This window comes from Sciurus carolinensis, chromosome 2, assembly GCF_902686445.1.
Source record: "Sciurus carolinensis chromosome 2, mSciCar1.2, whole genome shotgun sequence".
NCBI lineage: Eukaryota > Metazoa > Chordata > Mammalia > Rodentia > Sciuridae > Sciurus > Sciurus carolinensis.
In genome coordinates this window covers 163,304,269-163,329,551 of record NC_062214.1, presented here as the reverse complement: position 1 = coordinate 163,329,551, position 25,283 = coordinate 163,304,269, and the positions used below count along the sequence as shown (strand labels likewise).

Genomic DNA, 25,283 nt, shown 5'->3' with positions numbered 1-25,283 from the left:
CTCAAAAAACCAAAGGAAGAATGATATCGCTAATAAGTGGATGATGACACATAATGGGGGGTGGGAAGGGTTAGTGTTGGGGTTGGAGTTGGGTTTAGGGAGGGGGGCAGGAATGGAGGAAGGAAGGACTGTATAGATGGAGGGGAAGGGTGGGAGGGGAGGGGGGAAGGGAAAAAAATGGCAGAATGAATCAAACAACATTACCCTATGTAAATTTATGATTACACAAATGGTATGCCTTTACGCCATGTACAAATAGAGAAACAACATGTATCCCATTTGTTTACAATAAAAAGAAAAAAAAATGACTTATAATACAAATAATTGTGAACATTTTGATAGTTTATGAAAGAAATATAGTACTTAACAAATATATATATATATATATATATACACACACACACACACACACGCACCTCCATTAAAATATATATAAATTCAGAAAAACATTGATTAGAATGGGTTGAAAACAGTATGGATAACATGAACCCATTTTGTTTAAGATACACTGTTGTCCCTAGTTATCTATGGGGGGTTGGTTCCAGGGTCCCTTCCTGGTACCAAATGCTCAAATTCCTTATATAAAATGGCAAAGTATATTCGTATAACTAGGCACATCCTCTGTATATTTTATATCATCTCAACTACTTGTAATCCTTAACACAATGTAAATGTTATATAAATGGTTATTCTACCATGTTATTTAAAGAATAATGAAAAGAAAAAAATCTGTACACATTCAGAACAAACGTGAATTTAGTTTTGGAATATCTAAAGCCTCAGTTGGTTGAATCCATTGGTGCAGGACACATGGATACAGAGGACAAACTGTACATATATGAATATTATTAATTACTGCTGCATGTATCATGAAGATCATACATCAAATTGTTTTTCATAGTTATGAGTGATAGATTATAAATGATTTTTTATTATTCACTGAAATTTTAAATTATATTTTACATACTAGAAAAGTATTGGGGGCGATAAATACCCATGAATTATCAAATTTTAACATTTTACCATTTTTGGTTTCGTGTTTCTTTCTTCAAATCCACTTCCCTCCAAGAGGAAAGAAACCGCAATCTTAAATTTAGTTTTCATCAACTTCACACATATTAGTTTATCATAAATACAAATGCATGTATCCAAAGGTAGTATTTAGTCTGGGTTTGCATGTGTTATATTTTATGTAAATTAGTTATGCTATATTTAAGTTTTTCTAAAATAAGCACTGGCTTCCCCATATAATTTTTAAAGTTATTTTTAAAGTAATTATGAATATGCAATCTTTTAGGTAGTACAGAAAAATTGGCACCAAGTTAACAATCCCAGGTCCAAAAGAACATATTTATCATTCATAAGTTCCATAAAGTCAGGACTCTTGTCACTGTATCTTAATGTGCCCTAACACGATAGCTAGCATATCACAAGGGTTCAAAAATCTCTATGGAATGAAATCAATCTATGAGATGGAACCTGTGAAATGGAATCTATTGGGATGGAAATGGATGTTGCAGGATCTTTCAGTCAGATTGGACATGGGTGCTCAAAATAGGGAGTTTAAAAACCTTAGTGGATTAGATCTCAAGCATTTAGTCCAGAGGTTTCCTTCTCTCCCCTGTGCTTCAGTAACAAACATTAGTAAGCAAACATTTACCATGTCAGGTTCTGGGCAGACTGGTGCTGATTAGATAATTATTTAGGATATCAGGATAATTCGGCCTTCAACTTTCAATTAAAATACAACAAAGCCAGGCATGGTGGAACACACCTATAATCCTCACAGCTCTGGAGGCTGAGGCAGGAGGATCACAAGTTCAAAGACAGCCTCAGCAACTTAGCAAAGTCCTAAGCAACTCAGCAAGATTCTGTCTCTAAATAAAAATGCAAAAAAAAGGGCTGGGGATGTGGCTCAGTGGTTAAGAACCCCTGGGTTCAATCCCCAGTACCAAAAAAAAAAAAAAAAAAAAAAAAAAAAAAATACAACAACAAAAACTGGTAAAAGACTTGCTGTATATTTTCTACCTGCTCAGGATTTCCAGAGTGTCCTATTTGTGGCAGCTCAGGATTGATCAGGCATTGAGTGACAGTTCTGGCATTCCACTCTGTTCAAACTGTGGGAATTAGAGAAGTAACTTTCCTATCTTCACACTACTTACATGAAAGTGCAGTATAATTATCCAAATTAGTCCAAGAATAATGGATGGGTTTCCTTCTATAATATCAGTAACGTGGATATTTACTAGCTTGACCTGAAAAAGAAGAAATGCAGATTAAAAGGAGAAAAGATTCCCTAATCATCAATCCTGCAAATTTTCAGATGAAATTTATACTCACTGATCTGTTTTCTAGGAACGTCAGGGCATGTTCTATATTGATTCTACACTGGAGTGTAGTCGATCCTTTATCACGAGGCTATGAAGTTCAAACAGAGATAGTACTCAGAAAGATGAAATGCATGTTTAAAATCAACAAAAAGTTTCTTCGTGGCATATAAAAATCTTACCAACTGCTGTCCTGAAAGTACTTCTAGCAGGTCCAGGAGGACATGCCCCTTTCTAATGTCTGTGAACAAGTCTGATACAACTGAGGGAGAGGGATGCTGAAAAAGGACACAAGAAAAATAATCAAACTCTCATGATCTGAAAAATCATCCAATCAAAAATGCAGGACTTTAAGAATCTCAGAAATGCACTTTGTATCTTCAAAAAAGCTAAGATTCAGCAGCAATTTTCTTCTTTTTTTAATATTTAATTTAATTAATTTTTATTTGTTCTTTTCAGATATATGTGACAGGAGAATATATTTTGACATATCATACGTACGTGGAGTATAACCTCCCATTCTTGTGGTTGCACATGATGTGGAATTTCACCGGTTGTGTATTCATATATGAACATAGGAAAGTTATGTCTGATTCATTCCACTGTCTTTCCTATTCCCATCCCTACTCCCTTCCCTTCATTCCCTTTTGTCTAATCTACAGAACTTCTATTTTTTGAAAAACACAGTACCTTAAGAATCTCATAAATGTACTTTGTATCTTCAAAAAAGCTAAGATTCAGCAGCAATTTTCCTTCTTAATTAATAAAATGATAAAGCCCATGCAAAGTTCCTCATCAAGCCATAGTAAGAAAGGTAGTGAATTTAATTTATTTCAGGGCAAATTTCTAGTAACACAATACTCTTCCTGTGTGGAGCTTTCCCTGAGAGCTTAAAATCTGCCTGTAAAAGTGACATTAAAGACATTCAGAATCAGCCCAAAGCGGCCCATTTAGAGAGCAGGTTACATTTCTGTAGTAACCTGCTTATGTATTTACCCTTTGTTCAAATTACAAGCATTCTGTTGAGGTAGGCAGATAGGGAGCAATGTGAGCAAGAGACTCATTCATCCTGCATCTAGGTTATCCGAGGTGCTCAGCATCACTGAGAGGTAGGATAGCAGAGAGATTAAGATCAAGGTCTCTGGGTCCAGACTGCCTGGGCTTGTAGCCCAGCACTATCACTTACAGGCTGTGTTACTATAGGCAAGTCACATAACTTCTCTGTGCTTTAATTTCCTTGATCTTTATCAGGAATAATACTACCTACCTCATAGGAATGCTGTGAAGTCATTTAAATGTCATGAGTCCTCATAATCATTAAATGTAGGGTTCAGAATAGTATCTACCACATAGCACTCAGTATAGCCAAATCATTATTTTTATTTCATCTGATGAAACAGACATTACTACTTTAAAGAATTTTACTGCTGTGTCTCATATACACATAACCAAAGTACCCTTTATGTGTGTTGAGAAAGAATGACAAATACACCAGAGCCGAGGTGACTTTCAGCACATTTTTTCATGAAAAGACATTCCGCAACCTTTCACAAGTCACTCAGGCCATCTTTTAATGGCCTCCTTGGAGCCAAAACTGAGGAATGGGAAGAGTAGCAAAGATCTTTATAACTTAATTCATTCTTTTTTCCTCACCTTTGCCAACTGTGAATTTATCCAGCAGGTGAAGGTTTTCTTCTGAGTGTCTTCCTGTTTGGCTATCAGAGAAAAAAACAACAGCAGTTGCAAAATGAGGAACGTCAGGGAACTTTGGACCATAGCAAAGCTTCTAAGGTCTGTCACCTGGGTACACAGCACAAGCTTACCAACTTTCTGGTACTTGGTCTAAATTTCAGACACTCATCCAAATGGTGTTTTACAAATAGCACGTTGATATGAGATTGGAGGAAAAAAAAACACAGGTTAACTGCCAAGGGACAATGGTTTTTAATACTTTTTACTAACAAAAGAATTAAGTTCACAGGCAGGCTTGATAGTACTGTTCTTTTAAGTCCCCAACCCAAAATGACTTACAGTCTAAGTCAAGGCAGTAAATGTAAACCTGGAACATGTGAAGATTGGTTTGGTTTGGTTTGGTTTGGTTCAGTTCAGTTCAGTTCAGTTTGGTTCGGTTTGGTTTGGTTTGGTTTGGTTTTGGGGTACTGGGTCTCAAACCCAGGGCCCTGCAAATGCTAGGCAAGCCCTCTTCCACTAAGCTACACCCCCAGGCCCTGAAGATGTTTTAAAAGGTTCACAGGGTCATAGAAGTTTAGCCTTGACATCTGTCATGAAAACCTGTCCTAGAGAATGCACCATGGCTGAATTCACTGTAACTGAGCTGTAATTAGTCAGAGACCGGGGTCTGAATCCTGTATCTGTGAGACCTTGAGACCTCATCTAGGGGAGTGACAAGCACTCACCATCATGAGAACTGAACGATCCACCTAAGCACATGCTTGAGGCTCTGGCACACAGCACAGATGAGCCAGGTAAACAGGAGCCAGGTAAGCAGTGCACACAAGAACTGGGCTTCTTACCCCAGTCCTCCATCTTGATGGACAGGCACAGGCATGAATCCAGAGTCACCCAAAGTGCACAGCCTTGTCATTACCATCAATCCTGAGTTCACCTCACATCACCCTTTATCGCTGCTTACATCAGTCAACACGCCCACCCATGTCCCCTTCATGCCTAATACCCTCTCCTGTTGAGGCTTCACCTTCCTGCTCCTGCTGAAACCCAGCTCTCCTCCAAGAACGTGCCCTGTAGCCCTCCCACATTCTCTGATGGCGCTAGGACCACTGGTCCTTGCTCCTCACTGCTACCTCCAGACTATTCCCCACTCACTTCGTTCCCGAAATGTCTAGCTTGAATCTCATGTCAACAGACCATCCTCCCTGTGAAAACCATCTACCAATACCTGTCATTTCCCATCACTTCTGCACGATTTTAGTTCTTCCCTACTGTCACTCTCCAGTACCGCTCCTGTCTAATGGTTGGCGATTTCAGTACTCACAGTGATAGAAGTCCCAACCTCCTGGACTGCCTATTTCTTGAATTTCTCTTCTCTAATAAATGCGTCTTCTGCTCTGCCTCCCTCACTGTCATGGTCACACACAAATCTTTTCTTTACTAGTAACTGCAACTCCTCCATAATCTCAGTTGGGTGCACCTGCCGTTAACATCACTCCCTGTCTACTGGTTCACTCCTTCTAGTGGCCCAATTCCAACAATCCTTTAAGCCCACTGGCAATTCCAAGTCACTGGTTCTTCCAGCTTTTCACTGTCTCTTGTTGCCTTCCTTCCATCTTCTCCATTTTAAATTCCATGCTCAATTATTACCAACATGCCTTCGCACCTGACTGATCTGGTATTTGCTTGGCACTTCATCCTCCAGGCATGCTGCTGAATGTGGCTGAAGAAGCCCCCCAGAGTGCTGACCGCCTCAATGCTGTCCAGGGGTCACCTTATCCTGTCCCCTCCCATCCCCAAATGGCAATTTCACAACTTCTCCTTCTTCCTCAAACATTTAGTATCTGCCCCCATCCTTCCTGTCAGCCAAGAACCTGCTTAGCCATCATCCCACCCCTCATCTAAGAACCTACCAAAGTGGCCTACCACCCACCCATGAGCACAGATGAACTCCTCTCACTCATGGCTGAAGGCAGTCCCTTACCTCACATGCTAGATCCTATCCCTTTACCTACTCAAGGATATTTTATTCCTTTCTTTTCTGCATCATCCTGTTTCCCCTATCTTGGACCATTCCTATCAGAATCCACCCACCTAAAACCAAAAACCAACCTTGACCCCAGTTCTCCATCATCTGTTGTTTTATTTGTCATCTCCCCTCTGTGGCAAAAATCCTCAAAAACAATTGATGTTCACTGTTCACATCTTCTCCTCATTCTCTTAACAGATCCCGCGTCCATCAGGCCCTCCTCGTTCCACTGACACTGCCCTCTCATCCAGGTCTCCATGAATCAAGGTTAAAAATGACCTCTTCTCACTAAAACCAATGGCTGACTGTCTTCATCCTCAGACCCATCATCAGCACCCAAGTCAGAGGACCTCTCTCTCCTGCTTCAAGGACCCGCCCTCTCAATTCTCCTACATCACTGGGTGTCTCCTCTCTTTCTCTCACAATTCACAGCTAACACCTTTGGAAACTTTCACAGGTCCATATTGCAAATATACTCAGGATGTGACCACTTCTCATTATCTCCATTACCACTACCAAGAACCAGGGCACCATTACCGCCACTGGAATTACTGCTACCCCAGCCTTGCTCCGGAAGTACTGTTCTTTACAGAGCAAACAGTGATCCTGTTCAAATGTGAGCTCCGAGGAGGAAGTCCTCAGCTCAGGTCCCACGGGGGCTGCTCGCCTCACTGCCCAACACCATCCAGCCCCGCTCCTTCCCACTCCATCACCCAGCTTCCTACTTTCCTCAGTCTCTCCAGACCCATTCTGTACTAGCTGTCCTCTTCCAGAAAGGCTTCCATCACAGATTTCCACAAAAACAACTCTCTCCTCTCTCCAACAAATCTCTGGTTTAGATGACACCCCCTCCATAATGCCTACCCGACCCAGCCTATATAAAACTGGGACACCCCAACTCCTATTCCCTCTCATCCTGTTCTATTTTTACTACTGCACTGATCACCTTTTAGCATTCTATGTAAGTTATTTATATGCTATATTTATTATTTAACACCTCACTCTTCTCCCAATGGAATGTCAGCACCGTTCAGTCAGACTTTTCATCTGTGACATGTCTCCAGGACCCAGGAGAGCCTGGCCCACTACAGGCACCAAACAAATATATACTGAAATAACAATATGATAATGTTAGAAGTATCACTATTATTGTTCTTTGTCTACTATACTTGACCTTTGTGAGTTTTCATTTCTTTCTGTTGTCTGCTCTACTTTCCAAAGCACTGTTTTTATTTTACTCTTCCCCTCCTCCCTTATGAATCTCTATATAATGCAACCACAATGGACTGAAGTTGTTGGTATGTCACCGGTCGCATGAGTTGGAGCATGACATCGAATTCAAGTTTTCAAAAAATGTTTAATTTGACGAGAGTTCTGATTGAGAAACAGAGACAAGGGCTAGCTGAGCAAATGGGAATGCAGGGTGTGACCGTTGTTCAGTAAGCACTGTGACTGGTTAAAGATGTGCTTAGCCTCGGTGTAATTTTTTCCCTTTTTAAGTCCCTTTCCCTTCTCATGCATTACCAGTTTGTTAGTTATAGTACAGCATGCTCATAACGGTGACCTAAACTGAACTGAACGCTGACACAAAACAAGTGGACACACTGAGCTTTGAAGAATTATTGCTATTTTATATTAATCCCACATGACAAAAGAATTACAAAGAACCATAAATTTGCCTTATAATTCAAAATGTTACAAAGGCTTCTGGAATTCTGTAATATGGCTGCCCTAGTTTCAGCGGGTGCTAAGGTAATAACTTTTAGACATGTAGTGACACTTAACAAAATATTCTCTGAAGGCTAATTTTGCTTCTCAACAGGAAAAAAAAAAAAAAAAAACTAGAGAACAAGTTTTGATTCCAGGATCAAGTTACAGGCATACAATGTACATTAAAAAGTAGAGAGGGACCTAGCCATTCCCATCAATAAAGCAGAAGTTCAAAATAAAAACAAATAAACAACAATTAAAGAAAACAAAAGTGACTCTTTTTTCTTATCCTTAAGGAACTGAGGGAGATTTTTCTGTCTAAAATCAAATGTGGGGGGAAAAAAAAAACTAACCGGGTCCAGGAGACAGAGTCTGCACCGGCTTTAGGGCAGGGAAGGCAGGGGAGACAGCAAAATGTAGCACAAAACTAGGTGCAGAAAGAGCATCAGGCACCTTAGCAAGTTTAGTGTTCCATGTTCATCTACTGGAAATCTGAGTCGGGTCGCACTGTTCTCCAATAGGATAAGTGATCATTTCATGTCCATGAAATAATGGATAAAGGGCCTCTTGATACTGAACAAACTAGGGACCATGCAGTTTCCCAGACTAAGAAAACAGGCAGTAGACAGGCATGGTGGTGCACATCTATAATCCCAGCTACTCGGGAAGCTGAGGCAGGAGGAGCATAAGTTCAACATCAGCAACTTAGCAAGGCCCTAAGCAACTTAGCAAAACCCTGCTTCAAAATAAAAAAAGGGTTGGTGATATAGCTCAGGGGTTAAGCACCTCCATGTTCAATCAAAAAAAAAGAAAGTGGGGGGGGGGAAGAGAGGAAGGGAGGGAGGGAGGAAGGAAGGAAGGAAGGAAGAAATGAAGGAAGGAAGGAAGGAAGGGAGGGCAGTAAAGTCAGGGGTCTAATTAGATTGCTGAAACTGGAGCATCTAACCTAATCTCTGAGGTTGCACTGAGGAGTAACCCCAGACAGAAGTGTAAACCTGAATTTTTAAATAATCAGAAATTTCTAAAGAAAATCTAAAGTCATCCCTGACCTAATGCGATTAAATTCCAATAGAAACAAGGGAAAAGGTAACAGGAAGAGCAGCTGACAAATCCCCACAGGTACTCTCCAGTTGGCAAAGGAACAGGTCACAAAGGTGCCCTTCAGAGAAGGGTGTGGAAAGACTTCTTCCTGTCTTTCTATTCATTGTCCAAACTTAGAGAACACCTCTTCATCTTGGAAATAAGAACCCTTTAAATGGAACAAAAACCTTTTGCTTAACAGCAAATGAAGGTGTCCCTGGTGCAATTAGACACCTTTGTAGCAGTTCAATTAAAGGGTTTTCTATGTGCCATGTCATTTATCCTTTGACACACTTTTCTCACGTTTTCACACTGCCTTATCCTTGAATAGCAGAATTAATTCAACAGGAACAGAGCCAAATAGTTCACCCAACGATAGGACAAGTAACCTTTTGTTCTTTTGAAGACTGAGCCATTGGGGTAAAAATAATTGAGAGACACGTGCTGAAAGCAACTTAATAAAACTCTTCTTAGAATGACATGGACAGAATAGTACCTTTTAATCAGCAGGTGTTAGGGGGGGAAAGCAAGAAATAAAGAGAATAATAGAACAAATGATGAATTTTTATAAAAATGTTAAGAAATGAAAAATGAGAAATTCTCTATCCCAATTTTTTGAGGTGAATAAGAAACACATATGTTTATTCATATGTGTATATATATAAAATGTAGGAAAATGCAGAGAGTGAACTTCATTCTGGTTTATATAATTATCCTTGATCATCATTCTTAAGCAATATTTGACTGAATTTGAGAAACGAGGCAAAGATCTTTCTCTAGGTATCATTACCAGAAAAATACATTCATTCCCTGAGTTTGTTCTTACTCAATCTGTCTCTGTGAGTTGGCAACTCATATCCCTAGCTGGAAGGGAGAGAAACTGATTTAAACTTAAGGGTGTGAATTTTAAATCCATTATAAAGCTCATTATAAAACCACCATGGGGGTGCTGGGGAGATAGCTCAGTCGGTAGAGTGCTTGCGTTGTAAGCACAAGGCCCTGGGTTCGATCCCCAGCACCCCCCCACCAAAAAAAAAAAAAAAGAAAGAAAGAAAAAGAAAAACCACCATGGCTGTGAAGTCTCAGCAAGGTCCTGAGGTTTCACAGAAGTTCATCCACAATGTTGGCTTCCTGAGCCTGCCCTCATGGTAAGGTTCAAAAGCAGTTTCCAAAGTAAAGAACCACAGTCTTCTCTTTTCACTTACATGGGATTGAAATGTGCCATCTCCCAGTCTTCCTCACCGCATCAGGTCACCTTGGAAGCTGTGCGACCCCTCCCTATCCGGGAACTTCACTTCTCTAGTATCAGGTGACTGACCTGTGACAACAGGTTCACTGCATACAGCCCCAGATTCATTACACTGACCCTTCACTCTTGTTAAAAATCCTTTGACCATTCCCTAATTCCTTAATGAATAAATTATAAATTCTTAGCCAAATATTCTCAGTTAATAGTAATTTGGCTCCAATCTACTTTTCCCTGACACTTTGTCTCTCAGAAATTCTCTAAGAATATCCTATTTCTCTAGCCAAACTCAAGTATCGACAATTCCCCAATTAAGTGTCCCCCTTTTCTGCACTGCCATGTTGTGTGCCTTCTGGAATGGTCCATCTTCCCATCTCCCTCTGCACTCAGCAGCTTCAGCACTTGGAACGATGTGTTGTTCATGAGGCATTTGATAGGCATTTGTTAAAACAAGATATATCCTGTTAAAAGTCCCCTTTCCTAAAGTAAAGCAGATATAATTTCTTCTGGCTTTAACCTCTGGCAACACTTCATTAAGTCTTTTCTCATTACAGGTTGTGAAGCACTAATGTGCAAATCCAAAATGCTTCAAAATCTGAAACTTTTGGTGCTGACAGGATTCCAAAAGTGAAAAATTCCATACATGAAATTTTGTTTCATGCACAGAATTATTAACTATACTGTATAAACTTATCTTCAGGCTATGTGTATACAGTTTATTTGAAACATAAATAAAATTTCACATTTAGACTTAGGTTCCATTCCCAAGAGACTTCATTATATATATAATGTAAATATTTCAAAATTTAACAACAAATCTAAACCTGTAATAGTTCCAGTTCTAAGCACTTTGGATAGGGGATACTCAATCTGTATTATTGTTATTTCAAATTATAATAATCATAAAATTTTTTCAAACAATACATAGGGATATAAAATGTAGAAATTAAAAGTTATTCTTTTTTAAAAATATTTTTTAGTTGTCAATGGATCTTTTATTTTATTTATTTATTTTATATGTGGTGCTGAGGATCAAACCCAGGGCTTCACATATACCAGGCAAGTGCTCTACCACTGAGCCACAACTCCAACCCCAAAAGTTATTCTTAACCTTCCAATAATCCCCCATTTATTCCTCAGTAATAACACTGGTTAACAGTTCTTCAGCATCCTCTAGATGAACACATAAAGAACGTAAATTCTAAAAGGTGAGGGATCGTTTTTTGTTCGTCTCTGGATCCCTGAGTTGGAATAATAGTACCTCACAAAGAAGGCGGCATTCCATCAATATTTGTTGAATGAATGAACATTTGCACATATATACATCAAATGAATATATACAACATACTTTTATTTTTTAAGCTGATAATTCAAAAAGCAGAAATTTAGGTATTCTAAAGTAAAAAGGTATCTGCTAGCCAGTCTTGGTGGTACACGCTTGTAATCCCAGCAACTTGGGGAGGGGGAGGCAGGAGGATCACATCAGCTCAACGACTTAGTGGGACCCTGTCTCAAAATAAAAATAAAAGGGCTGAGGGTGTAGATCAGTGATAAAGCACCCCTAGGTTCAGTCCCAGTACCTGGGGGAGATATGGGGGAGGGAAGCATTGCTGAAGAAAAACACTCTGTTAATACTCTTCATGTTTCCCATATGATACCAGATGTATAGGGTTTTCCCTCACACTAAGCACTTCTCCAACTCTATGATCACCTACAAGTCAATTATAACATTAATACCTGGAGTTAGTACAGAGGCCACAGATCAAGGGCTCAGTCCCACAAGACTGTTCCTTACTTCAAATGCTAATCACAGATAGTGGGTCCCCTTTTATCTGACTTGGTTACAAACCAGGGATTCCCAAGACCCCTCTCCTTTGGTTCAAATATTTGCTAAGATGGATCACAGAATACATGTGAACACTTAACATTTACCTGAGTTAAGGATACAATTTTTTAAAAAACAGATGAACAGTCAGATGAAGAGGGACATAGGGCAGGGTCTGGAAGGGTCCAGAGCACAGTGGTTTCTGTCCTGTGAAGTTGGGGTGTCTGCCCTCCCAGTATGTGAATGCATTCACTAACCAAGAAGGTCTCTAAACCCCATACTTCAGGGATTTTTTATGGATGCCTCATCACATAGTCATTATCAATTATTAATTCACTATCCAGCTCCTATTCATTCCATTAAAATGGGATGAGGTAATTGAAATTTCCAACTTTCTAGTCATGGCTTAGTCTTTCTGGTAACCAGCCCCCATTCTGAGCCCATCAAAAGTAACCTCATTAAAGCAAAAGATGCTCCTATTACCCAGGAAATTCCAAGGGCTCTGGGAGCTCTGTGTCAGGAACTGGAGTCAAAGACCAAATATTAGAACAAAAGATGCTCCTGGTACCCCTATCCCTCAGGAAATGACAAGGGTTTCAGGAGCTCCGTACCAAGAATCAAGCAGAGGCCAAATATGTATTTCTTACGATGTCACAGGCCTGGCCTAATGAGACCCAGTTGCCATTCCCCAAAACAAGACTGCCAACTCGCTGTTACCTAGGACAGGCCTGGTAAGGATGAAAGACAAGTTTGGACAATATCACAACACATTTTAGCCATGTGTTCTAACAGCCATCCCAGAGAATCTTAATCAAGTTGTTATCCAATAATAAAGTAACTTTAAAAAAAAAAAAAGCTGCCTGTTCTATTGTTTCTCATGGAGATGATAACAAACAGAAACAAAGAAACAAATTAGGGAAATAAAAACAGGCACACACAATCGAAACAAGAAAAACCCAAAATATCTGAAGGATAAACCAGAAAAAGCCTGTTACGTAACTACAAAAGGGGAGAATGTTAACTCATGGAGAAGGGAGAAGGAAACAAAGATAATACCCAAAAATAAACAAACAAGCAAGAAAGGAAGAGAAACAGTCTCAAGACTGAGACTGCCCCTGTGGAACCAGTAGAGTGAGTTTAGGAAATAACTCCTGGCTAGCAGGATCCAAAGCACAGGTGCAACCACCTCTCAACCTCAAAGTTCCGCTTCACACAGTTCCCCCTGCAGAGCCTAAGACTCCAGGGGGAAAAGCAGCATTTACCTGCCAGGCTCAGCAACCCCAGGACTGAGTCAGACTCCCCTCCTCCCTGCCTGTCCTCAAACCGGCTCAGGGTTTCACACCACCATCCTTGCCACCTCCCATCCCTCCTCATCCTCAAATCTGCCGACTCTGCCTCCACACACCTGGAATCCACTGGCTTCCCTCCTCTCCCTCCTGTTGAAACTACCATCAACTTGGTCAGGTCTCCCTGCGTCCTTTCAATCTGTTCTCCACTTCAGCCAGTAAACCTGACCAGTCTCTCTTTTCACCCTTGGATGATTTCTCTCTATGCTTAGGATCAGCAGCAAAATCCTGAACAGGGCCCACAAGGTATCCTGTGTGGTCCCACCCCAGGATACCTCTCTGACCTCAGGACTTCCCATGTACTATGTACCCCACATGCTGAGCTCCAGTTGTTCTAGCCTCTGTCAGGGTCTCTACAAACCCTCCTCTCTGCACCTAGTTAACTTCTGTCATACTCAGCTCAATCACAGCATCCTGAAGGAAACCTAAAGCAGCAACCCAAGTTTTTATTTGCTTTCATAGAGTCAAGGGAGGATCTGGTCCTCCCTCACCACTATTTAGCACTGATCTCAATTTATGACCATTAACAAGGTTAAAAAACACTGGCTCTAGAGACAGACTACCTTTGTTGGATCCCATGTCTGCCACTTATTGACTGTGCGCCTCAGTCTTCTTATCTGTAAAATGGGGACAATAATACCTACTTCATGGAGTTGTTAGAAGGATTAGTTGCTCTACTGACTTAGATCTGAGGTCAGCAAACTCCAGTCCACAAGTCAAATTTGACCTGCTGCCTGTTTCTGTAAATAAAGTTTTATTGGAACACAGACACACTATTTGTTTAACTGTTGCCTGCGGCTCTGTTCAGCTACAATGGCACAGAAGTTAAGACAGAGACCATGTGGAACTCAATACAAATATTTACTATCTGGCCTTTACAGGAAAAAAAGTCTGACAATTCCTGGCATAGACTATACTTAATCTTCACAAATAAATATTAGTTATAAGATGGATAAATCTTGAAATCATTCGGCTAACTAAAAGAAATCAGTCACAAAATTCCATATATTACATGATTCCATTTATATAAAATGTCCAGAACAGGGAAACCTATAGAGATGCAAAGTAGATTAGTGGCTGTTGAGGGCTGGTGGTAGAAAGGGACCTTTAGCTGGTGGATAGCTAAAGGTCATGGCATTTTTTTGGGGAGGTGAAAAGTGGTCTAAAATCAAATGCGGTGATAGTTGCACAACTCTGTGAATATACTAAAAACTCTTAAATTAGATGCTTCAATTGTGAATTAAATTTTATGGCATGTGAAAATTGTGTGTGTGCCATACTGGGGATCCAACCCAGGGCCTCACCCATGCTAGGCAAGTGTTCCTCCAGCTCCTCCGGAGCTACATCTCCAGCTCATGCATTTTATCTCGATTATATCTTAATAAAGCTGTTCCCCCAAAACTGAGCTAATATCTGAGATTGTCTGATGGGAATCTGTCTCCTCATCAGCTGCAGGCTCCAGGGGAGCCAGGTCTGACTGGCTTCTTGTTTTGCCTGGAGCACCTCCCACAGTGCTTTCCACGCTCTCTGAGCTCAGAAAATATTTATTGGGTGAGTGGTTCAATGGCTGGGGGAGGAAGGAGCAGGAGTTAGTTGCCATTTCTCCCCAGTCAATGCAGAGATTTAAGCACTTAGTTCATTAGGAAAATATATGACATACAAACTGATTTCTCCTCGGAGTCTCAGCATGTGTAATTCAGCCACAGGGCCAGGCCGCACCCTTGTGTAAACACCTGAGATTTTTACACTAAGGCTTTTGTTTCCGTCCTCACTGGAACATAGCTCCTGGCCCTCTGAGTAAGCAAATCTTATATTTCCAGCCCAGAAAAATGGGCCCGGAATACTGATGAAATGGCTAGAATCTGGGCGCTGTCTCTCCTCCTCCTCACCCTCTTCTGACTCACCTGAGTTGCTCAATAAATAGTTGAGAAATGAATAAATCAAGAAATGACTACCTTTCTTTTAGCACATATGTGTTACTCTTTGCCTCCTCTTTTCTGCCACATAAAATTGTGAATGCTTTTCTTGTGAAAAATCAAGATATGTAAGGCTGAATACTTTCAAGCAGCTCAAAAAGCACTGCGGGGGTGGGGGGCGGGGGAGGGGTGGCGCTCCAGGCAAAATAAGAGGCAAAGTCAGACATGGCCCCTGCTTGCATGGAACCTGCAGGTGATGAAGGACAGACACTGATCAGGCCATCTCAGATGTCAGAGGAGTGTCTTAGGATACCTGTACAGCATAAGAGAGGTACACTGAGATACCTTAGCTCAATAGCTCCGAGTTTACACTCACAACTCAAGCTCAGGCTTGCTGAAGCAAGACATGGCCAGGAAGAAGTGAGAACCCAGAGTAAGCAGCCATGACATTTCACAAAAGCCTGCCAATAAGGGCTCAAGGGGGCATTTTATAGGTGAGAAATCTGTTGCTCCCAGGAGATGAAGGATTTCTATTCACCCTTTCATTAAAACATTTATTGAAAGCCTGCTACATCTCAGCTAATGTGCTCTGGATCGCATATCTCAGGCAGAGGAACTTCAAATCCAGGTGTGTCTGATTCAAAAAGTCATGTTCTTTACATTATAATTCAAAATCCGTGGCCAATCCAGCTACCACCCTCTTTCTCTCTCCTTCAATCCCGAAACTTCCATAGGGCATTGTCTACACTGTTGGTCTTCCCTTCCTTACCTACCACTCACTTCTCAAATTGCTACAAGCTGGGCTGCCCTGTCACTCCACTGAATTCTCAGGCAGGCTGCATACAACACCCCCATTGCTGAACCCAATGGGTCATCTCAGAACTTCCTGGAGATCTTAAAACCTCCGCCCGGGTCTCCTACCTTCTCCTTGAAATACTCGTCATCTTTGGAGTCTGTTATGCCTCACTCGCCTGATTTTTCCCCACTTCTCTGAACACCCTTCTCAGGCTCTGCCATGGGCTTGTTTTACTTTTCCTGTCTCTAACCTTCTTCCTTGATTTTTCTTCTCTTTTTGGAGATATTCCCATCTACGCCAATGGAATAAATTACCACTCATTTACTAATGACCTTCAAACCTTTACCTTCAGTCCAGTGTCTATCTGGCCTGAGCTTCATTAGATCGTATCTCCACTTACTTATTCCATAGACGCCTCACACTCAGCATTCCGGGACCTGTCTTCATCACTCACTAACTTCCTCCCCCACCGAAGTTCTTCACCTACACTTTTTCCAGTAAATGTTTCCATCATCCATTCGTTTGTCCAAGAATGAACTCGAAGCATCTTTAACACTTCCCTCTCCCTGACTCCTCCGTATTCAACCCAAAAGTTACCTCTTGAATACATTTTCTCTCCATGTCCAATGTCACCTCCAGATCAGGACATCATTTTCTCTTGGCTGGACCCCATGAAGGACTTTCGACCTTCACACTCCCATAAAGACAACACCCCAATCCCTCCAGCCTGAGGGATTTCCAGAACCAGTTCTGAGTATGTCTTTACTCAAAATCATTCAACTGCTCCTCCTTGGTCTTAGAAAAAGGTGGAAACCCCTGTATATTTCAAGTCCCTTTAGAATCCTTCAGAGCCTCATCTCTTCACCTTCTCCCTCACACTCTGGTCCTCAGTCCCACTGAACATCCCTCTCCTGGAATATGCCACGTTCAATCTCACCTCCTGGCCTTTCACAAGCCATCACCCCACACATCTGCTAACATCATTTAGGTGACAGCTTAGGAACCAATCACTTCCTCTGGCCAGCCATTCGGCACTCTCAAGACTGGGTTCAGCACCCCTGCTCTGTAATTCCACAGTACCAAGTCTCCCTCTCCTGGAGCACATACCACATTATACTGTATGAGTTTGTGTACCTGTGTGAATCCCAATAACCAGAAGATGAATTCTAGAAGAGTGTGTGCTATGCACCACCCTGTGTGCTCAGCACAGTGCCTAATATACAAGAGGTGTTCAAAAATATTTGTTGAGGGGCTGGAGTTGTGGCTCAGTGGTAGAGCCTAGCATGTGTGAGGCACTGGGTTCAATTCTCAGCACCACATATAAATAAATGAATAAAATAAAGGTCTAGCAACATCTACAAAATTTAATATGCATATACATACATACATATACATACATACATATATATACATATATAAATTTATATATATATATATATATATATATATATATATATATATAACAATGAATGAGAGAGAGAGAGAGAGAGAGAGAGAAATAGGACTCTAAGAATAAATTAACCTATGCTTACAAAAAGTATGACCAGTAAAGGAATGGGTATCTCTTATTTTAAAAAATCCTGCACATCTCTTCATCTTGGGCCTGATATTTCAGTTCTCCTTTGCAGAAAAATTGTTTAAAAAAGTGTTGATTAGGTTACTACCTCTGCTTCCTCATCCATTCTTTCCAAGGCCACCTCCAGTCAGGCTTCTATCCCTACCACTTACAAAGGTGGCTAACTTCATCAGAGTCACCAAGAAGCCCAACGAGCCCAAGGAGCACTCCTGATGTCTACCCTATTGGGTGCTCTGTAGCTTCAACAGGTGGGTCACACCTCCTTCATGAAACCCTGGCACTGACAGATTCCATGCCATCACACCCACCCAGTTCTCCTTCCTCGTCCCTGGCACTTCTTCTCAGTGTCCTTTGCTGACTTCTGCTCTTCTGCTAGACCTCTAAACACTAACAGATCCAAAAGGTCTGCACCTGTTACACACGCCACAGGTGATCTCACCCGGTCAGTCCACGGCTGTAAATGCACATGAGCAGCCACAGGCTATGGTCTCCCAAATCTCTAGCTTTCCCTTATTCTGGACCCTTACAACCAACTGTATGCTTGACTTCAACATTTGGATATCAAAGAAGCATCTCCCATCTACCATGGCAGAAATAAACTCTTGATTTCTCCAAAACTTACTCATCTACCAGTCTTGTTCATCACAATAAATTACAACATCTTCTCAATTGCTCAAGGCAAAAAAGAAATTGTCCTTGGGCTGGGGATATAGCTCAGTTGTTAGAGTGCTTGCCTTGCAAGCACAAGGCCCTGGGTTCAATCCTCAGCACCGCAAAAAAAAAAAAAAAAGAAATTATCCTTGATTTGTCTTTTGCCCACCCGACACATCCCCAATATTCACAAATACCCTATTAAGTCCATGGTTTTGATGCCATTGCTATAACCCTGGTACAAACCACCATAATACCTCATCTGAACTCCCACAAAAGCATCCTAATTGGCTCTCCTGTTCTCCTCATTCTCCCATGTTCCCCTCTCCATGTAGCAGCCAAAGTGATCTTTTGTCAAATGTAAACCAGATCATCTTACTCCTCTAATTAAAGTCTTCTAGGCAGGCATGGTGGCAGGCACCTATGGACCCAGCTACTTGGAAGGCTGAGGCAGGAGGATCTCTTGAGCTTGAGAATTTTAAGACCAGTCTGGGTGACAATGCAAAAACCTTGTCAAATAAAAGTAAAAATGAAGCCTTCCAAAGACTTCCCAGTGCATACCTCCTGTAGAGCTGGCAAATCTGTGCGGCTTGGCTCCACCTTGCCTGCTTCTCAATACCTGCTTAGGCCACCACAGTCCACGCTAGGCTGCTTTTGCAGCATGAATTCTCCAAGCTTCCCTCTAGCTTAAACCGGAATTCCCCTGCCTTAAACCGGAATGCTCTTAGCCTGCTCTCTGCACAGCAGCCCCTTGTGTTTGTTATTCCATCAGTCCTAAACTATCCCTCTGCAGCTAAAGAAGTCACCTACTCTCTCACTGAGCCATCCCCCAACCCACATAAACCCACTTAAATCTTCCACTTAGCACTTACCACATGCTGATATTTTCCTGGAAAAATATATACATAGAACTTTTCTAACTTAAATATAAGCACCAAGGCTTGTGAAGCTTATTGGAGTTTGTTCACCTTAGTATTTTCCTACCTGAAGTAGGTAGGTCTCAGGAAATATTTGCTTCAAGAATGAATCAATGAACAGATTCACCTGTGCTCATAAAAATCAACCACTTTATGTGATAAAGTGCTAAAAGTGAACTGATCTGAAATATTTTGTTTCAAAAACATCAAAACCCCCAGGAAGTTGTTTCTTTGGTTTTGTTGTTGTTGTTGTTGTTTTGTTGCAGTACTGGGGATTGAACCCAGGGCCTCATGCATACTAGGCAAGTGCTCTATCACTAAATTATATCCCCAGAAAAGAACCCCCGAAGGTTCTGGCAATAAAACATACCGACTAGGCAGACAGCAGAACTACATGGTCGTACTAGTACCCACTATTAAAAATCCTGCTTAACTCAAGAAAAGGCTAATAATTCCAATGTTCAGAAAGATCTTAAATGTTCTCAAATTTTAAAAGGGTTGTTTTGTTCTGCATTTGATCCGGGTGCCTTTTACCTTGTAACAGGACACTGTTGATGCAGTAGGTAAGCCCCTGTTCAGTAAAGGCAAGAAAAAACAACGTTTAACCAGTGAGAGCTGCTCACCTCACAGGCCAGCAGCAAGAAGAGCAAGTGGGTATTCTTTCTGCCATTTTCTTCCAATAGCAATTCGACATGCATCACAGACCCACCAATGATCAGGAGATTATTCATTAAAATTTGATCTCTTGCCAGGCATGGTGGTGCATACCTGTAATCCCAGCAGTTCAAAAGGCTGAGACAAGAGGATCACAAATTTGAGGCCAGCCTCAGCAACTGGCTGATGCCCTAAGCAACTTAGTGAGATCCTCTTCTTAGTGAGATCTTTATTTAAAAAAAAAAAAAAAAATGTAAAAGGCTGGGGATGAAGCTCAGAGGTAAAATGCCCCTGGGTTTAATCCCCAGAACCAAGAAAATAAATACATAAAAATAAAATGAAATACCTCTCCTTCAAAGATACACTCAGTAAAAACTTCAAAATATTTTATTTCTCTCATAAATCATTCATATGCTTTCATCTACCACTTTTAAATGACTCTAAAAATATATGGTGATAGTAAACTACCACTCTGATACATGTTAAAAAAAAATAAATGTAGTTATCTTTTACTGAAATTTCCCCAAATGATTTAGAAAAATAGAGTCATTCAGAGAAATTATAATTGCTGATGTTAAAATCAGATCAGAAAAGTTACCTAAGGGCACACTTAGAATGCCCTCCAAATTTCAGAATGTTAGATCACACACTAAACCCTCTGAATGCTTATAAATTAATAAACTACATTAGCTTCTTAATCTCCCATTTTCAAAGTGATATTTTAAACTTTTTTTTTCTGATACACTACTTCAAACTCTAAATAATTACACCCCTGCCCGACACAGATGCATACACAAAAGCTCAGAAAATCTTCTCTCTCTCATGGGGCTAATTAAAAAGGATTTTTATTTCTATAAGGAATGAATGAGATCTTTGTTAACCCACTTTAACAGGACTCTAAATGACCCTGGATTTATCGTGCCCTAGTTTTCAAAATGTAACTGACCCAGAATAATATAATCTTATCTCCAAACTCCTGGCAAAAACAGAACCAAAGTTCCCAGAAGCCAAAACTGAACATAAAAATCTAAAGAAAAAAATATAGATAGTTAGGTATATCTTTTTCCTTAAAATTACTGTATAGTACAACCACAAAAGCTCTTATTTTATTTTCACTTAATTGGTATGTTTTTAAGATGATAAAGCTTTATAATGCCAAGACAAATAACCTTCCAAGAAAACACAGCAAAAGACCATATCAACTACTATGATTATCAGAACTTCCTGGAAGCTTTGTGTTATTATGGTACAACACTGATAGCCAGTGAAGAACTGTAACTTGATTGTTTTCTCTGGGTGTAATAATCATCCAACCAGCCAAAACAGACACCAGACATGATTTGCTTTTACTCTTAATAAGTGAGCAGTTTGAACTGATTAGGGAAGCAAAATTATTAACTGCTAATACACGTCTTTCTCTTGCCCCTCATTCATCATTTCCATCAAAATTCCACCCAGAAATTCCGTTGCAAAGTGGTAAAAATTCCACTTGGAAGACTTCTAATGAATTCTATTCCTCTTTCTAAGACTTCACAGGGATTCATTCACAGCCACAGGTAGAACAGAGATTCTCTGAGAAACATGATACTAAACATCACAGGCACACACCTCACTGCCTCGTGACTAAAGAAATCACTGTTTCCATCCTAACCTGCCAATTTTCATGAACAGTGAATGATTCTTTTAATTCAGGATACTTTATAGAGCTTTGTATTTTACACTGAAATGGCCACTTCATTATTCATTATGCAATTGTTTACTGAAGGCCTAAAATATTCAGAAACTTCATTGGCAATAAAAGATAAGGCACTATTGTACTCAGGGCACAACGTGCACTTGCAGGAATTCAGGATTATTGAAGTAAATAATACCCAAAGATGAGAAGAAACCCCAGGAAAAGCAGCAATTACATGGAACTAAGTCAGAAGACAACAAACCCTAGAGAACCCTTGACCAAACTATGATTTTTTTTTAATTTATTTTTATTGTAAACAAATGGGATATATGTTGTTTCTCTGGTTGTACATGAAACAAAGGCGTACCACTTGTGTAATCATACATTTACATAGGGTAATGGTGTTTGATTATTATTAATTGTTATTTTTTCCTCCCCCCCACCCCTTTTTTCCCTCTATACAGTCCCTCCTTCCTCCATTCTTTTAACAATGATTAGAATACATAATTCACCTTTCAAAAAATGTCATATGAATTTAATTTTTATTCTTTACCTCCTTAAAACTGAAACATGAAAAGATAACCCAGACAACAATTCTAGAAATACTTTGGTTGAATTTTTACGATGGATACCAAAATTAGGCACATGACCCTATATAGTGATTGGATCTGCATCCCAGGCACTTCCACCTTGACATCCACTTGTAAAAGCAAACTTAGACTACACACTTTTGAAGGTGCTTCATCTAGTTCCCTTGTCCCCTTAACACCCAGCACCCTGCACATAGCTGGCCTTCAGCACTTACTAAGTCATGTAAATTAAACATGACAGCTCATTATGGTGCTTCCAACCTAACCTACTAAATATGGATAATGCTTTTCATTCTGAGAGTAGAATATTTTTAATTAACAGATAACATTGTCTTTTTTTATTATGTACAATATGATCAGATTTTTTTTGGGGGGGGGTTGGGAGGGATACCAGGGATTGAACCCAGGGATGCTTAACCACTGAGCTACATTCCCAGTCCTTTTTATTTATTTATTTAAATTTTTATGCTTATATTTTTTTAAGACAGGGTCTTGCTGAAGTTGGCTTTGAATTTGCAATCCTCCTGTCTCAGTTCACTAGCCACTGGAATTACAGTCATACACCACCACACCCAACTACAACATGATGTTTTGAAGTACATGTACGTTATAGAATGGTTAAATATAGATAATTAACAGATGCAAGACCTCATACACTTGTCATTTTGTGGTGACAGCACATAACATCCACTCTCTTTACATTTTTCAAGAATACAACATATCATCACTAACTATAGTCACCTTGCTGTAAAATAGGTCACTTGACATTTAGTCCTCCTATCTAACTAATTCTGTATCCTTAATCTGTATAATTTTTTTTTCTTTTTTCTTTGTTTTTGGTACTGGGGATTGAACCCAGCTTAACCAGTGAGCCACATCTCCAACCCTTTTTATTTTTGAGACAAGGTCTCCCAGAGTTGCCTAGGGCCTTGCTAAATTGCTGAGGCTGGCTTTGAACTTGTTATCCTCTTACCTCAGTCTCCCAAACCACTAAGATTACCGGTGTGTGCCACCATGCCCAGTTAGATAATTTTGTCCTAGCTAGATAATTTTTAATGTTACTCCAAATAAGAAATAAAATGAAAGTCTCCCTTCAGATGGATACTCCGTAAATAATGAATATATTCAAATGGATAATAACCTAACTATAGAGATTCACATTTCACTATGGAGCTCTACCAAGCAATGATACCCACCCACAAGACACAAGAGGGTTTTTCACTGTTTTACAATACATCATCTAGATAACAGCAGCACTGAATAAAACATAGGCGTATTGTTTGAAATGACACAATAACTGGGCTGAACATGTTTGTACGCAGGTCCATGCAGATGGTTAACCATTCACCCGCCTCTTGGCAGGACTGCATGAAGGGTAACTCCTCGTGTGGTGGTAAAGGTAACAGAATACACTCTTTCCTACCCAGTGTCTAATGCAGGATGACATTCTTCAGCTCAATGCTAATTTTCTAAGACATTACCTATATCATTTTTGAAAACTAAATAATTTGCTTCTATTAAATTATGTCCTTTTTTGGCCAATAAATTACATGTTGTTTCTGACAAAATGTGCAGTAATTATTTTCATAGGATAAAAGGGAATGAAACACTACTTTGTCAAGTGAAAAATCCAAATGGAAAGATTTAAAGATTCTTTAATGAATGCCTTTTTTTTTTTTTCTTTTCTTTTTTTGGTACCAGAGATTGACCCCAGAGGTGTTTAACCACCAAGTCACCTCCCCAACCCTTTTTTATATTTTATTTAGAGACAGGGTCTTGCTGAGTTACTTAGGGCCTCACTAAATTGCTGAGGCTGACTTTTAAACTCAAGATCTTCCTGCCTCAGCCTCCCAAGTCTCTGGGATTACAGGCGTGCACTACTGCACCTGGGCTTACTATGAATGCCTTTCAATAGTCTGGATTTCCGTATCTTAAATTTATTTACAGTGTCATTCAGAGTAAGACAAAATGCCACACACTAAAATTCAATTTTTACATCGATGCGATCAAAATCATAAATACAATTCCTTTTTCTTCCTAACCACTCCAAATATTCCTCCTGCTAGACCAAAGAACATAAACATCAATCTACAAAAAGTACCTCCAAATCCCTTTATACAAATATTTTCTCCAAGATAATACAAAGATGAAGAAAAAGAAGGAAGTCACTTGCTTTCTTACAAAGCACCCTGATTTTCAGGCCTGCTTCCTTTCAGTCCCTGCACACATGGGATATCTGTTCTCACAGCATATCAATGATGAATCACCACATTTCAATTCAGGCATTTTAATTTTTTTTTCTGGAGTGCATTATTCCAAGCCAAGGTGTAGCCATAATTTCCTCACCTCAGATGAAGTTTTGCTTAAATAAAGTAGGCTTGATAACTTAAGTAGACCATTGTACTACATCTATCTGCCTCTAAAAGAAAAAAAGTTCTTAAATGAAAAGGGGGAAAACTTTCTTATAAGCGTTGATCTTGAACCTCTCAAATTACAGAAAACTTCCATTCTCAAACTACTCCAAGGTTCAGGAAGCACATGTGAACTACAGGTCCGTTTACATAGTGAACAAAGACAACTGCTTTTAAGATTATTGCCAATAGCCTTCAATTAAGTAGAACATAATGGTAATAATATTGTCTATCAATTTTTGGGTTTTTTTTACCCAAATAGCTAACAATCCTACCATGAAACCATAGTTACCTTCGGAAATGTATACAGATTAGTTGATTCCTCCCTCACTTCCTTCCTTCTTTCCTTTCTTCCTTACTTCTTTCCTTCCTTCCTGCCTCCACTTGAGCTAAAAAAAAGCTTTAAAAATCCACTAATAATATGGAACTTAACTTTGGGAAATGTACTAATATCAACAAGTACCTTTTATAGGTGTGGGAATTTCTTGATATCACGGGTATCTCCTGAGTGTCCCTGGCTAATGTGAACGAACCCTGCCAGATGTCACCTTGATAACACTGTGGTACTGACTTCCCATTTCTCCCCCATGGACTGATGCATCATGCACTGTGATCCTCTAAACACACACGTAAGTAAACTACTCAGACTGGCTAATTCATAGCAATGTCATTTTCCTTGCTTAATATCCCATACCAGTCTTCTATTGTAAAGCAGATTGTATGACCTCGTTATAATTCAAAACATGCTACATTTCTAGTAATTTGCTAGATATTTTGGGCAACTTATAAACCTGAGATCACTTAGATGACCTAAAGATATCCATCCACATTCTAGATTTAAGTTT

The 25,283-nt window shown here is 40.0% G+C and overlaps 1 protein-coding gene across 4 annotated transcripts in view; it reads right to left on the bottom strand.

Annotated features, from left to right (window-relative positions):
- The window catches only part of Syne2 (spectrin repeat containing nuclear envelope protein 2), a 319,905-nt gene that overhangs the window by 238,334 nt on the left and 56,288 nt on the right, over nt 1-25,283 (bottom strand). For all 4 annotated transcript variants that reach the window (XM_047541762.1, XM_047541761.1, XM_047541763.1 and 1 more), the window contains exons 3-6: nt 3,981-4,042; nt 2,510-2,605; nt 2,341-2,418; nt 2,163-2,255 (exon numbers count right to left, since the gene is read on the bottom strand). In XM_047541762.1, coding sequence (XP_047397718.1) covers nt 2,163-2,255; nt 2,341-2,418; nt 2,510-2,605; nt 3,981-4,042 — 329 coding nt within the window. The remainder of the gene's footprint in view (nt 1-2,162; nt 2,256-2,340; nt 2,419-2,509; nt 2,606-3,980; nt 4,043-25,283) is intronic.